This window comes from Terrapene carolina, unplaced genomic scaffold (assembly GCF_002925995.2).
Source record: "Terrapene carolina triunguis isolate 2854851 unplaced genomic scaffold, T_m_triunguis-2.0 Scaffold62, whole genome shotgun sequence".
Taxonomy (NCBI): domain Eukaryota; kingdom Metazoa; phylum Chordata; order Testudines; family Emydidae; genus Terrapene; species Terrapene triunguis.
In genome coordinates this window covers 43,938,689-43,955,558 of record NW_020664413.1, presented here as the reverse complement: position 1 = coordinate 43,955,558, position 16,870 = coordinate 43,938,689, and the positions used below count along the sequence as shown (strand labels likewise).

Sequence of the window (16,870 nt, the reverse complement as noted above, 5' to 3'; positions counted from 1 at the left end):
ATCTGTTGTTAAGAATTAACTTTTAGAAAAAGAGGAATGGTTTCTGTAAAGAATAGCTCTTACATGGAAAGTGAAGTTGATCTTCTCCTTCATGCAATTAATTGGTGAATTTTCCTCACTGGGTCCATAAACAAATGAAGCTGGTGATAGAGATCTACAGTAGTTAAAAAAAATAATTACAATAGGACAAAATTAACACTATTTAGTATGCAATATTAATATGAGCATTATCCTCTCTAGGCCAGACTGTCGTCTATGCAGGTCACTACAGAACTGGAAAGTCTGAATTAGCACCTAACTCAGCCCTGCAGTAGGGAAGGTCAAGGGTAAAGCCTGCTTTAATTTAGGCGGGACATCTCTGTGGATTGAGTGGGCACAATGTGGTAGTGATGAATCATCATCATCCTCCAGCCCTCCCCACTGATTCCCAACTCAGAGAGGGGCTTTTATAAAGGAGGGGGGAAATTATGACAAAGGGGCTACTCATCTTTTACATCTGACTCATTTACCTCTCCATTACCAGTGGGATTTCAGTCCCCTCCACCTTCAGAGAAAGAGTCGTCACAAGTATGATTCAGTGGTTAGGTTATGAGGAATTACGGGTTTATTCCCAACTTTGCCACTGATTCTGAGAGATCTACAAGTAACATCAACCTTGTGCGTCAGTTTCCCCAAAGACTTCTGAGATCTTCAAATGAAAAATGCTAGAGCTAAAATGTTAATATTCCTGTAGTGGCTGCAATGATGGATATGGTGGCAAGGGAAGTGGTGGGAGAGTGGAATGGAGATAGTGGAAGCAGTTACTGCCCCTTCCCATCATTCGTTTGAAAGAAGTGTCCTGCTATATGAAGTAGAGTTCAAATATGCTGAGCCTGACCCTCTGAAGCAGCCTCTCTATAAGCCCTTATACCAAGTGTCCTTTACATTTGCCATCACCTGATGACAGGTGACAGTCAAAGGAAAGGATACTTAAAAAGTATCCCTGGACATTCCTGCTACATGACTGCAAGCCAATGATTATGGTACAGTGGGGCTGGGCAAACCCAGGCCCCGTTTAGAGGGGTCTGTCTGCCCAGAACAAAGTAAATCTATTCATAGGCAAATTTGTGACAGGCAGTAACACCAGCTGGGACAAGCTGAACAGCAAACAGTCAATATAGTTGAGTATAAAAGACAATGTGTTTGACTCAGGCAGTGGACAATTACACAGAAAAGCATAAGGCTGAGCAATTATCAAAATGGAATTTGATAGGCTAAAGGATTAAAATATAGTTTTTGTTCACCTTTGCAGAAAACAGGATTAAGTGACAGAAAAGCAGGAACAAATAATACCACTATGATGGAAAAAGGTGTTATAGAAGAGCAAAGAATCAGTCCTCGGATATTAAATCTCAGCCCTCTTGGGGTTTTTCCCCCATTTTAGAGGGACAAACTGAAGCACAAAGTCTGCAGCAGAACCTGGAATAAAATCTAGATCTTCCCACTCCCTGTACTGCAATTTTTCACTAGGCCATGCTTCCTCTCTGAAGATCATGGGAGTTCAGCTGAGGTATGTGTTCCTTAATAATGGATAAACAACAATCTTATGCACATGGATATGCAGAGCAACCATTAACTTACTTACCCATGGACATTTAGCTCAACCTCATGTTTCAGAGGTACGACTAAAGCTATGGAGTTATCCAACAGCAGGTCGTTATCCTCTTCATTTTTACTGTAGAAGTAAGCGGGGGGAGGAGGGGGAACTGTGTTAGAATGCATCATACACAATGTGTTATCTCTAGAGATAACAAATTACATAAAACATACACCTTGCAGCTTATTTACATAACTTTTTTGTAACTATCCATGTGCCAGTAAGAAATCATTTTTATGACAATGTTAGCAGAAATCTCATTATTTAAATAGCAATTATCTACTTTTTTGTGGTTTCAGTTTTTCTATATTTTATGTAATAAATGAGCTTTCTTTTAGTTGTGCTTCATTAAGCCTTTGCTGTGCTCCCTATTCCGTTTTCCAAAGCTAGGGATATTTTTCATCAAACGCAGCAATTTTTATCAAGCAAGATTTACCAGGTAGCATTAACTGTGATGGTGAGGTCATCTTCTGCCCTGGTAAGTGAGCTTGCATCCAAGAGAAAACTAAAATCCATCTGTAGAACAAATGAAACACTGTTTGTGCTAAATGATTGGGTGTGTCTTAACAAATGTTTAAGATGAAATGTTACATCATTAAACTAATTTGAAATTTCCCTCCTTCTTAAATGTTTAACCTTTGTGAAAAATTCTAGAGTGCGCCGAATTATATTTTGCACAAGTTCAGCCCCCAGTTCATTAGGGCATAATGCTTTTGTTTGTTATCTCAATCAACCCAATCACTTTCCTACAAAACATCTGTAGGGAAGGTTAAGGTACAGAAAATGTATTGTGCTATAGACGAAGTTCCAGTTCCGGATTAAATGCATAGTCACAGCATGCCCTAAATACATTTCCACCCAAAGTGGGAGAGAGGATTTGGTGCTCCCTTCATTTCCTCTAACATGCACTCCCCTATAGCAGTGGTTCTCACCCGGGGGTCTGCAAATAGGTCCCTGCTGCCTGGGGCTGAAGAACATGTAAAAGCCTGAGCAACTGAGCTCAGGCAACTGCCCTGCTTGCTGTCAGCCTTGGCTTTTATATGCAGAAAAACAGTTGACGCACAGGTGGGCCTTGGAAAGAAAAAGGTTGAGAACCCCTGCCCTATACGATCTGCTTCCAAAAGGATACTCTGTTCCTGCTTGGCCAATTGCAGCAGAACTTTCAGGCTGCAATTTTGAGAAGCACTCAGCATTAATCTAACTCTGCTCCCATTTAAGTTCCCAGTACAGCTCCCAGATGCTTCAAAGGGAGCAGAGATAGGTTGGGATTTTCAAAAGAGCTCAGCATTGGCCTAAGGATGAGATTCTCTCCTTTGCTCTAGCCTCTGTATGGCAGGTTAAAGGGATTCTAAAATACCACAATCCAGCCAGGTCCCTGGTACAGGAACTGAGTAAGTCACCTCCAGACCCCTTGTAAGCCCTAGTGTAGGAAAGACTATGCTGGGAGCAAGGCAACAGAGCACAGCACTGCAGAGATTCTAGGCCCATAGGCAGCTGGTGACAGACTGCCATATCGAAATTATACTGAGGGCCACTCCAGGTCTTGGAGCAGCCCAAAACCAAGACTATGCAAAAACGAATTATAGCCACCTTAGTCCCTGCGCATCCTGGGCTGCAGGCTCTGTGCAAGAGGCACAGCACAGCCTCAGTCTTTAAAAGTACCCCAGACTTAAATGAACAGTGCTTTAAATGAACTGACATGAATAAGGATTCTGGGACATATGAAATCCAACATTTGTGCTAACAAGAGAACATATGTTAAAGGAAACAGGAAACACCCTTTTGGAACCTTTAAGTTTGAAGATTCATATAGAAGTGACCTATTGGAGAGTCGTCATAGTGGCCCCCCGTACTCCCTCATGTAGAATATGCCTAAAGCTGCCCCTGAGCAGAACAGACAATCTTGAAATGATTTGTACCTAAAAAACTATAAACTCTTCAGGGCAGGGACTGTGTTGTCTGTCTCAAATACCTAGCATGTTGCTGATGCTAAATAAAAAATAAGGTAGTGACCACCTTTTTTCACACAATGGCCCTTACAGGCCGATTTACAGAGAGGCTCTAACATCTGTGTGCAGACAAAGATGCCAATCCTTGCAGCCAGAAACAATTCAACTAAATCCTAGTTAGCAGGCAAGGAACTAAACAGAAAGAAAGCTATGTTGGTAGAAGCACAGATGTTTTAGTGAATCTAGTACAAGAGGCAGACTGACAAATAAACTTTGTCTCTAAGCTTTTAAACACAAATACCTCTCATACTCTTTGTAACTGAAAACTGAGATGTTATTGAATCTTTGGATTAAAAAAATCATTTTCTGATTGTTAAAATCCTTTTAAACACATGGTAACTTCACATCAATATCCGTTAAAAGAACAAAACTAGAAAAGTAACATTTAAATGACTTCCTTGGTACAGTTCACCATAAAGTGAGCAAGATTACAGTACATACGATATGCCTGCTCTTGATACATTGTAATAACTAATTTGATTTGAATGCATTGTTTCAGATAAATTGTAGAAGGCTAATTTCTTGATAATGGAATGAAGGGTTTTTATTATTATTACTTTAAAGAAAAACACTGGCATACCTACAAAGTGTCTACTTAGGTGCAATAAACTGCATTCTGTTGTGTATATCTTGTCCTTGGTGTCTCAGTGCGATATTTCAACTTTGACTTGTTAACAGAAACTCAGACCCTCCCATAAATGCAATAATGGGGATAGTGTCCTCAATGAAGTAAAGCAAAAGGAAATGGGATGTCATGAGACATCTGACAAAATGTTAACTCTTAATAAACTATTCCTAGAGCTGTGCCCATTCAAGTCTATGACTATGAGAAGCTCCGGTTCTCAATTATCATGATGGCGAATATGGTATAGAGAGGAAGAAGGTGAGCAATAATTTATTTGTTGAACATTTTCATTCTAGCTTTAGCAGATCTTATGTAGAGTGTGTAATATAAAGTTTCCCCTTCCAAGTCATACATTTTAAGCACTTACTCATAAAACAAGACATAGTTTTAAAGATTAATAATTTCAGGTTTATTTTACCTTTGACAGATGATCTACATATAAATACCCAACACTGCAGTCAAGTCTCACTGCATGAGCTTCCTTATCTGATATTTCACAATGTATCTGTTTTTCTTCCTAAAATTAAAGAATGAAAAACCAGTAACAGTTTTAAGTGATGAATCTAATGACCATTTATCAAAGTTATTTCAGAAATTTCAAGCTACATATATGCCATAAAATTTCACTTTTGAGTATGTACTGTTTCAGTGAACATCAGTGGGAATTTACAAAATATTTCTGCTGCTAATAGTTGACTAGTCCAATGAGTCCATATTGCTCAATTCCTTGCACCAATCAAATTATTTTGTTACTTCTTCATATTCTGTTGGTTAATGAGTTGACTTTGCAAGTATATTGTCAACCTATTTAAGTCTAAAATTACCCTCTCAAAGATAAGAAGTCCAGTATAAACATCTTAGAAGTAAATTCTTTAAACAAAATAATAAAAAGAATTTAGAGGGAAAGAATTTTTGTATCTCCTTTGCAAGATTACCATTCACCTCCAGCTTTCTTTAAAAAAATAATTTAAAAAAAGGCCTGATCCAACAAGGTGCTCTGTACCTCCTGAGAACAGCTCAGAGGATCAGTCCCTGGAGGTTTTTAAAAACAGGAGAACAGGATAGACAAATATCTCTCAGGGATGGTTTATGTACATTTAGGCTAGGTCTACACTGGGGGGGGTCGATTTAAGATATGCAAATTCAGCTACCCAAATAGCGTAGCTGAATTAGACGTATCTGATCCGACTTACCCCACTGTGAGGACGGCGGCAAATCGACTGCCGCGGCTCCCCCGTCGACGGCGCTTACTCCTACCTGGGCTGGTGGAGTACGCGCGTTGATTCGGGGATCGATTGTCGCGTCCTGACGAGACGCGATAATTCGATCCCCGAGAGATCGATTTCTACCCGCCGATCCAGGCGGGTAGTGAAGACAAGCCCTTAGTCTTGCCTTGGTGTGGAGGGATGCACTAGATCAATGGTTTTCAACCCTTTTTCATTTCCCTAAAAATTCTGACTGGTGGTGTGGACTCCTTTGGAAATCTTGGACGTCATTGGCCGACCCCCAGGGGTCTGTGGACCACAGGTTGAAAACCACTGTTCTATGATAATGATAACCTTTCGCTGATATAGTCGGCGGACCCCAGGTTGAAAACCACTGGATTAGATTATCTCTTGAAGCCCCTTTCCAGCCCTATATTTCTATGATACTAGGAGTAGGGACTTACCAAATTCACGGTCCATTTTGGTCAATTTCATGGTCATAGAATTTTAACAATCATCAATTGCACAATTTCAGATATTTAAATCTAAAATTTTATGGTGTTATAACCAAGGGGGTCCCGACCCAAAAGAGGGTTGTGGGAGGATCGCAAAGCTATTGTAATGGCGTTACAGTATTGCCACCCTTACTTCTGCACTGCTGCTGCTGGGGGGCACTGCCTTCAGAACTGGGCAGCGGGCAGCACAGACGTGAGGGTCACGTGGTATGGGGGGGGTCATCATTTTTTGGGGAGGCAGGGCTGGCCTTATGAGTGGGTGACTGCCCAAGGCCATGTGGTCATGGGGGCGCTGTGGTCTGTCCCCCTCCCCGAACACATGCAGCCAGACCAAGGCCCCTTCAACTCCAAAGTGCTGAGCCTAGAGCCAGAGAGGAGCAGGGGCAAGGGTTCCTGAAACCTTTGTAGAAGTGCCACCAGCGCTGGAACGGGAGGGGCCATGCCCCTCACTTTTTAATATGGGCATAGTTTTGGGGGCAGGGGCGGTGTTGCCCTCCAAACTGCAAGCCGCCGCCAGGGGCTCTGCGCCTGCCCAAGGCTTGCAGTTTGGGGGAGGGGGGGTAACACCGCCTCCTACCCCACAAACTTTGCTCATGTTAAAAAGTCCCCTGGCCCTCCTGGTTCTGGCGCTGCTGTCTGGGGGTACCTCGGGGGGGGGGCTGTTCCAACTGTGCACCAGGGTCAAGGTGCTAGTCCTGGTGGGGCTGGGGAGGGACAGGACTTCCTCTTCTCCTGCAGGGGCCACTCCCGGGGCTGGGTCAAACCCACCTCTGGGACCCTCCTCCGGCTGCAAGAATCTCCGCGGCTGCTCACTGTGCAGTGATCCCCCCTCCCTCCCACAGCTGGAGAGCAATGGGGGCAGGAAGTGGGGTGAGGGTGTGGAGCTTTCTGCAGTCGGGGGATGTTCCCAGAGGTGGGTCATGAGCCCAGCACATGGTAGGGGTCCCAACTAGGGCGCCCCCAGTCCTGCTCCTGCCCCTCCCCAGTGGATTTCACGGAGGAGACCAGATTTTTCACTGCCATGAATTTAGTAGGGACTTATCTATGAGGGAGGTTAAATACTAGTATTTCCAAATACATTTAGAAGTCACTACTTTTGTTCATTTACTGCAAAACTTTACTATTAAATAAAAAATTTGGCCAATTTGATTAAACTGTGTCCACTCTGTGGATGGATTAACTAAAGCTTTAAGCAGAAAATCTTGAGTGTTGTCAGCTTTCCCTACTTAGAGGTTTTTTTGTCAACCCTACCCCATGGGTCTGAGCTCAGGTGGGTAACTCGAGCCTCCACTTGTGCCACAACATCCACACAGCTATATTTAGTGTGCTAGTGTTAACCCCACTAGCATGAGTCGTCTACCCCAGCTGGGAGCTTGTTCTCAGTTGTAGTGTAGACATAGCTGTATGGTCTGTCCAGGTAATGTGAGAATGGTCAAGGAATTATGAGGACATAGAATTTCAATTCTTACCAGTTCTAGAACTCTGACAAAATAAAGACCTTTAGGGAGTTGTATGTGGAGGGCAGTTTCATATGCATCATCTCCAGCATTGCTCAGAGATATATTCAAGAGTAAAGTCTTCATACTTCCAACTGAAAGATATGTTTTCTTTTCATGAGGTCTATAAAAATAAGGAATATATTTAAAATGTTATACTGTATGAGAAAACCAGTGATATGTACAACATGTACAGAGACAAGTGACCTCAGTAAAAAGGAGAGTGTCTGGAGAAAGGGGGGGAATAAAAAGCGAAACTCTTTCAATGTGGTAAGGTATTTGCAAAAGCCCAATTGGAGGTTGTTGGTCAAATAGGTATTTGCTCATCTAGCTGAAGGCAACTCAGTTTTCCACTATTTAAACAGTACTCAATCCACCATAATGTTTCATTTACATTGCACTTTTTAGGGTCTGAGTAATTGGAGTGCTAGTTCAGAGATGCATGACTAGTAAGGAATGCTGCTTACTCTTTTGCTAGGTCTTGTGTCCCAGACAGAGATGTAGAAGAATGTCCTCCTGCTTCAGCATCTCTAAGGGGAAGTTACTCCTCTGCAGAGGAGCCACATGAGGTCTATGCACCACTTATGCCCTCAAGTTAAAGCTTGGCAGGCCCTCTGCATAGAGGAGAATTTCACCCAGAATGGAGAACATTAGAATGAGGGTGGCTATATCAACTGACTTTATTAAGGAAACATTCCAACAGGGCAATAAATATGTGCATAAATTGTAATGCTTATGTATGGTTGAGCGTTTCTGGTCTCACTAGTTGGGTTTTTCTCTGCCTTCTATTGAGATCTGCATTATTGATTTTTTTAAACACAGGGAAATGTTTATGATTAAAGCCTTGTATTTATATCCCTATGTGCTACATAAGGCTGCAGTCTTCAGCTTTCAATTGAGGTATGGGACTGAGCTAATGTGAAACAGGACAAAAGGAAGGTGAGTGAACATGCCTATTTTATGTTCTACCTAGTGTTCTATAATCATGTTACAAGTGAAGGCACCTAAGAGGTTCTAAAAGTAAACTTCAGTTTGACATTAAAGTTTAATTAAGACTTGCAAAAGAGCTGCCTAGAAATAGGCATTTATCAAATATTCTGGCTTGAAACCAAACATTAGTCACTGAACACCTTTGGGAAAGAAGTTGGCACTTAGACAAGCAACAGAAGGTGAAAGCACTGCATAAGCAGCTAGGTTCCAAGACAACATCAAATTAAAGAGAAACACAATGTTAACATTTCAGTAGTTGGATTTCCAGTTCACTTTACCTTTTAAAGTTATTTTACCACATTTACATAATTGCTATTCTACTCTTTTTCTGGTACACATTTTACTGCAACTTGATTCATTAACAAGGTGCCGTCAAAAAGATGCCCACCAGCTTAGTACATAAGTGCAATAAAGCACCAGGTGCACATCTGGGAGTGTGACAAAGCTGAACTAGAGCTTTTCCCTGGTAATCATATTTCATTCTTCATTAAAACATGCATAATGCATATTTGAAATTTATAGAGCAGACCAGAATCTAAGCAATAGAAACAAAACAAGGTAGTGCATACATGCTGAACCATAACCCAAGAAGTAAAGGACAAGAGTCAAGTATTTCAGTGACAACCCCTGTACAATTCCATTCATTTAGGAGACATTTGTCTTAAAAAAACAAACAAAAACAAACAAACAAAAAACCATTTGCTTTGCTGTTCCTGGATAATGAATGCATTCTGTCTAGACAAAATAAATTAATGCTTCACAGCTAACCAGTTTTTAATCAAGATACTAGGGCAAAAAGTAATTTAAGGTGATATTTCACACTTTATCAAGATATGTAGCCTATTTATTTTAGTTGAAAAAGATGGTACAAATTCTTGTACTCTATTTCCATCCTGTAAAATGTAATGGTATTTATAAACCTGCTTAACTTGTATTAATGCTAGTGAAAATACTCCAAATCCTTTACGTTAGAAAAATGCAAAATTTTTCAAGCAGTACTATCTTAAAGCCTAAGAAAATGGTTGAGGGAAGGAGAAGAATCTTACTCTGAAATCCATGAAGACTCAAAAGCTTGTGCCCAGAATCACATAGAAATCATTAATCAAAATAACATGATTATAATATTATTTATGTACCATTTTTACAAGATGAAACTAGCAGCTCAATTCAATAGGACCTGTAAAAATCTGAATATTCATAAAACAAAACCACGTTTAATCAGGCAGCTAGTTCCATGTTGTATCAGGGATATGCAGCAGATAAAATTTCTCAGCCCTCAAGGTTTGCAAAGAGACACTGAAGCCAGGTTCTAATCATGAAACTCAATGAAACTGATAGGCAGGAGATTTAAAACAAAAACAAACAAAAGGAATTACTTCTTCATACCACACACAATCAACCTGTGGAACTCATTGCCAAGGGATGCTGTGAAGGCCAAAGTATTACTGGATTCAAAAAAGAATTAGATAAGTTCATGGAGGATAGGTCCATCAATGGCTATTACCCAAGATGTATGCAGTGTTGTTGTAGCCATGTCAGTCCCAGGATATTAGAGAGACAAGATGGGTGAGGTAATATCTTTTATTGGACTAACTACTGTTGGTGAGAGAGATGGTCATGGATTCAGCCCCATGCTGTGTGTGTCCCTAAGCCTGTGATTGCCTGATGCTGGGACTGGACAACAGGGGATGGATCATGCAATAATTGCCCTGTTCTGTTCATTCCCTCTGAAGTTTCTGGCATTGGTCACTGTGTGAAGACAGGATACTGGGTTAGGTGAATTATTGGTCTGACCCAGTATGGCCATTTTTATGCTCTCATACTTGGGGAGAGGAGGAGGGAGATGGCATGAACAGATCTTTTAAAATCTTACTCAAAAAAGAATTCAAATCACACTGGGTAGGAACGCTGTCACGTGAATTGAAAACTAGCTGAAGGACTATAAAGGGTAATGATAGTATCTCACAGAGGAAGAGTGTTTAGTTCTGCAGAGATCCAGTCTTAATGAACTGTCATGACATTTAAATAAAATTAATAGTCTAGCATGATAATGAAATTTAAGGATGATAGCAAATTGGAAGGAGCTGCAAACACCTGTGTGGACCAAGAAATACTACAAAGGACCTAAAGAGATTAGGAACATGGGTGAAAAGTTATAAAATGAAATTCAGCTTGGAAAATGCAAGCTAATATATCTAGGGGAAAAGAATCCAAACCACACATAATGCCCAACCATCTGGTGCCTCGATCATTAGTGTTAAACTGTACAGCGAATATTCTTAAGTAGTTCTTTTTCCTTATTTCATAATTGAAATAGTAAATACAGCAATCTGCTAGCACAAAAATGAAGTATTTCCTTTTGTACACTGCAAGTATAGTACTGTCATAACAGCAGTAGAAAGTTTAATTCTTGTCAGTTAGAAGGGGTCTAAATTTTGGATGTGCAGCGAGTTACATGCATCTCAGTACATCTGAATTAGAAATTCAAACGTTTATTTTTATGAACAACAAAATGCTTTTTTGGTAATATGAGTATAATTGAAAAAGAACTGTTCTCATGTATAAATACATTACTGTTATACTTTCTGAAAGGTTGCTTGTTTAATAATCTTTAATTGGAAACTAATTTTTATTCCTGTAATGTTTGCTTAGGGAACTCAGTCTACTTTTGCAAATTAATTTTATCTAGATAGCAAGGAAAACTAAATTAGACAAATAAAGCCCTACTCAGTCTCATTCAGCAGACAGAAGTCATATTGTACTTACTTTGGAAATGCAAGTTTTCCAGAAACTTTCAAGTCAGCAGAACAGTTTTCTCTGGAACAAAATCTTGCAAAAACCATCTGTGAAGAGATGACAAAAGTGAAAATATTTCAAAACAGTGTGTACACAGTAACAGGTACAAAGTAATTCTAATGCACGTATCACCATGTTATTATCTAAGCATCATGAGTGCCCAATAGCCCTTGCTACTGAAGGAGGAGCTAAATCAGGTGGTGACTTGCCATTTCTCTGGCCACATGCACTGTACATAGAATAACAGACACAGCATTCTGTCTCATGCTAAGGGTCTCATTCTTGGGCCAATAGAGATACGATCAGCCAATTCTAAAAGGTACATGCAAGGACAAAGCATTTTAGGGGACTGAAGTTCCTGGGACAGTTCTGCAATCTCCTATGATAGGGCAGCAGCTACCCAGGCTACACAGTTTCTCTCAATAAAGACTGCCTATGTGATATTAGGTTTCTTTGACAGTAGTGATGTGAGTTGGTTGTGTCAGTGCTGTGGTTATTAAAGTTCCACAGAATAAGTGTATGTCACTGTATTGCAGTATGGCACGCAGCAAGATTTTCTTTTGTTAAAACTGTATGTGGGTCCAGAAATGGAAAATTGAGATGGACAGCACAAGTAAGGATATTTTGCCAGTTAGAAGAAACCGTAGGCATCTCAAAATTCTGGCTGTCAATTTATTTTGAATTTGTGAAACTTATTACTGGTGAGGAGTCAGAATAATGTTATTTAATTATACCAATTACAAATCATAAGAACACTTTGACTTTTGCTCCTGGAGGAGGGGGAAGGGGCGGGAAATAGCTTAATTATGATACTGTAATGTATGGTTTTTCCAATCACTGTGCTTGAACACTTGGGAGTAGCTCGAGATAATACATACTTCATCAACATTGTTGAAATAATGGAGTATAAATTAACGTAAGCAGCGTGCTGGGTATCTAACATGCAATTCATGCTGGGATTTGACTCAGCAGATCATGTGAAACTAGAAGACTGGTAAGAAAATGTCTAGTACTAACACCAATATACCTAAAACAATAAGAGAATATAATTAATAAGAGATAATTACGTGCTTCAGTATAATCCTGTGCCACTTCATATGTACCATTAGAGTAAAAAATATAAAATACAAACTAGATATATGTTCTGTAAGCAATGCATCCTTTAGACAAAACTTAGCATTCTAGTTTTAGCCTACTGGTTTATTTAATAAAATCAAGGCATTTTTAATGTCCCTGTCACCATGAGATCTAGACACCAATTCAGAAAATGTGTTCCTTAGTTATACTGCACTGTGTGAAATTTTCTCTAGATAATGATTTACGTGTGTTCATTTTGTTGAAGTTGAGACAAAAATATCCATATCTTAACCTTGTTTTTTATAATGTCTTTTTCTTTCCTCTGCTGAAGAACTGGTTCAAGTGGTGGGAATTCCTCCACACTTCTTTTCAGTATAACATGATGCCCAAGATGATAAGTTGCTTCAATGTGTATAGGAGTCAGGATATCCCTTACATCTTTCTATGAAAATTGGAAACCTAATGAGTTAATCATATAAAACAGACATGTATATAAAGAAAACACTGCACGTTTATCTCTATTTTCATTATACAATCACTTCCTAAACCACAGAAATGCAATCTTCTTCCTTGAATATACCTTTTTCTTCCCTACTTCTCCATGACTTCTGAGCTAATTTTCGGTAACAATAATGAGATGAGAGCAGTCACTTCATAACTGAAGAGTGTATTTTATGATTAAACAACAATTGTTAATTGAAACTTTATTTGGTTGAAGACCAAAAGAATTTTCTTTGGCACCAGGTTGACTGTTTTATTTTAAAATATTTATGGTCACAGTTTAGTAATTTTGCATTTTCCAAGTACGGGTAGGTGAAAGAGAAGGGCAATGGACAAATGGGACAAACCCAGACAGGCACAATGGATCAGGTATTTCTGAGAAGTCTAAAAAGGCTCTGCGAGTACACATAAATAGGATATGGAGCTGGGACGGAGAGAGGGGGTTCCCCTGTCTTTATATTTTGTACTCTGCATTAAGATGATTAAACTGCTAAATAAATCGTAATTTCAACATTAAACCTTGACCGTGTAGGAATGCCACAAATCGAAGCCCAAATCCCAAGTTATATACTTGTAAAAACTGAACAGCTTGAAGCACTGAGTTTTACAATAGCAAACTTGATTAAATTATTCCCTAGGTATCTGAGATAGACAGCCACTGATTGTCCCTCCACATGTCCACTGCTTTCATTCTTATCTACAAGCTTTCTTTGACCAAATCACATGTTATCTAATTCACAATAATTTTCCACAAGGTCTTCTCTGCATCTGCTGTATATTACTTTCATTATACTAATTAGCTATTAATTATTCTTTACTCAAAATATATAAAATGTACATGCTTTCCTGTAAGGACCGAACTTGACAGACATTCACACTTAGTTAACTTTAACAGCTTCATACGGGCATAGAAGACTCAGTGAGGTGCTGGGGGCAGTCTTGATATTACTACTAAAGAATTTAAAAGGAAATGGAGTATTTATGGGAAAAGTTTACATGAGATCAATTATATATAATCACAAATTAAATGACAAAATAAGCATGCATGTATAGTTTATCCATTACATGTTTTAATTGAAATGTGATAACTGTGAAAAGTTTTAATATAAATCTTAAAATCACCTTTAGGTTTAGGTTTCTCTAAGTTAACCTGAGGATAAAACAGCATCACAGCACTTCACACACACAGACAATGCATATGTATCCAAAGCATATTGTATTCCATAGACTAAGAGTCCTGTGATGCAAAATTTGGACAGCCTCACTGAGATCACGTCACATGTGTGCTATTACCAATGGGCTAGAGTCTATTCAGTGTGAGTAAGGGTGGCAGAATCTGGCCCAATGCAAAGTTAGGACTAAACATTAAAATATGGTTATCTATGTTGCACCACCCACAAAATTCCTATGTAGATCTCGCCTGAAGAAACCTTTATCTTCATGCAATTATATATAGGAAATAAACTATTCTAAATGCAGATCTGGACTAGATCACTGAGCAACCAGGTTTTGGCTGGTGGGCTCAGCCCTTTTTCTGGGCTTCAGGACCAGCCAGATGATCAACGGATGATGACACTCACTAAGCTTGGCCTATTCTTGATTTATGTATCGCCACCTGAGCACTAATCTGTGCTTCTGCTCACTCTTGCCTAAAGACCTGGGTCCAAAAGCCTTATAAGCTACCACCTGGTCTATACAGGCAACCTCTGATCTCTGGAGAGAGAACAGAAATCACCTGGTGATGTGGCGCCCATTTCCTATGGTGGCGTATGGACCTGTTGACAGTACAGTTATTCCCTGATGGCTGCTACGGTTCTGTCACGAGAACCCTCACCTATGGAGAAGTCCCTTTTGATAGGCTGCTCTTTCCCAGAAGGTGGAAGAATGGGAGAGATCAGCCAATCAGATTCTGCAAGTGTTGATGCACAGCCTAGTGCTCCCTTTCTTTCCCCCTTACCAAGAGTACTAGGAGCGTTGTATGCTGCAGCAGCTAGGGAGCAGCTACTCCTACTGCCATCTATGCAAATTATTGACATATGTAAATCATACAAATTATTTAAATTTAGGCAAACATTATGTAGATATTGAAAGCAGAGTCAGGATACACCAACATATATATTAAAAGGAAAAAACAAAATCAATGTAAACATAGTGGACAAATAGACAAATTTATCCTGTGTGTAACTCTGCTGGTATCACCAGGGATGAGTTTGGCCAAGTTAGTTAATAATTAAAATTCTATTTTAAAATGTTACCAAAAAATTAAAATGTGTAAACAAAAATATTAGGCAAAAATCAAACCGTAGCGTGGCCCACAAAATTTTACCAGCACACCCTTAAATCCCAATCTGTCTAAATACACCATTTCAGTAATTTGTTGAGTCAGCTCAGCACTACTGATCAGATGTTGACATATAGGATTCTCTTGCACCTATAGTGAATCTGTGCAATATCTTAAAACATAGAATCATAGAACTGGAAGGGACCTCGAGAGGTCATCTAGTCCAGTCCCCTGCACTCAAGGCAGGACTAAGCATTATCTATACCATCCCTGACAGGCATTTGTCCAACCTGCTCTTAAAAATCCTCAATGATGGAGATTGCACAACCTCCCTAGGCAATTTATTCCAGTACTTAACCACTCTGACAGTTACAAAGTTTTTCCTAATTTCCAACCTAAACCGCCCTTGCTGCAATTTAAGCCCATTGTTTCTTGTCCTATCCTCAGAGGTTAACAAGAACAGTTTTCTCCCTCCTCCTTGTAACAACCTTTTATGTACTTGAAAACTGTTATGTCCCCTCTCAGTCTTCTCTTCTCCAGACTAAACAAACCCCATTTTTCACTCTTTCCTCATAGGTCATGTTTTCTAAACCTTTAGTCATTTTTGTTGCTCTTCTCTGGACTTTCTCCAATTTGTCCACATCTTTCCTGAAATGTGGTGCCCAGAACTGGACAATACTCCAGTTGAGGCCTAATCAGCGCGGAGTAGAGCAGAAGAATTACTTCTTGTGTCTTGCTTACAATACTCCTGCTAATACATCCCAGAATGATGTTTGCTTTTTTTGCAACAGCGTTACACTGTTGACTCATATTTAGCTTGTGATCCACTATGACTCCCAGATCCCTTTCCACAGTACTCCTTCCTAGGCAGTCATTTCCCATTTTGTATGTGTGCAACTGATTGTTTCTTCCTAAGTGGAGTACTTTGCATTTGTCCTTATTGAATTTCATCCTATTGACTTCAGACCATTTCTCCAGTTTATCCAGATCATTTTGAATTTTAATCCTATCCTCCAAAGCACTTGCAACCCCTCCCAGCTTGGTATCGTCCGCAAACTTTATAAGTGTACTCTCTAAGCCATTATCTAAATCATTGATGAAGATATTGAACAGAACCGGACCCAGAACCGATCCCTGTGGGACCCCACTTGTTATGCCCTTCCAGCATGACTGTGAACCACTGATAACTATTCTCTGGGAATGATTTTCCAACCAGTTATGCACCCCACCTTATAGTTGCTCCATCTAGGTTGCATTTCCCTAGTCTGTTTATGAGAAGGTCATGTGAGACAGTATCAAAAGCCTTACTAAAGTCAAGATATACCACATCTACCACTTCCCCCCTAGTAGCCACAAAGTTTGCCATCTGTCTCTTGCTCTCTCTTCCCTAAAATAGGGTCGAAATGGTAAAAATAATTACCAAGATTTTTTAAATCCTACTATCACCCCAAATATAGGAATGCCTATATTCTCCTAGAGGAGACATCTGCATAATGTTAATAGGTACACATTCCTGCTGACATTAACGATGCTGGCACACACTTAAAAAAGTCAAGAGAGTCACGTTGACTTATCCATTAAGCAGCAAAGGGTGGAGAATCGGGGTGTGTGTGTGGGTGTGTGAGGGATTCAACATTTACGTAATGGACAAAGTTATGATCTGCTAGGACAGACATTTTATTTTTTAATTTCGGTGAGGGTATCATAAATAGACTATGTAAACACTTTTTTAAAAGTAG

General features: G+C 39.7%; 1 protein-coding gene across 1 annotated transcript in view; it reads right to left on the bottom strand.

The window, feature by feature from the left end:
* ITGA4 (integrin subunit alpha 4) overlaps positions 1 to 16,870 on the bottom strand; it is a 48,589-nt gene that overhangs the window by 8,985 nt on the left and 22,734 nt on the right. Inside the window, 7 exon segments of the mRNA XM_026647624.1 lie at positions 64 to 154; positions 1,625 to 1,714; positions 2,073 to 2,152; positions 4,689 to 4,787; positions 7,460 to 7,610; positions 11,243 to 11,319; positions 12,642 to 12,791. Of these exon segments, the coding sequence (XP_026503409.1) occupies positions 64 to 154; positions 1,625 to 1,714; positions 2,073 to 2,152; positions 4,689 to 4,787; positions 7,460 to 7,610; positions 11,243 to 11,319; positions 12,642 to 12,791 (738 nt within the window).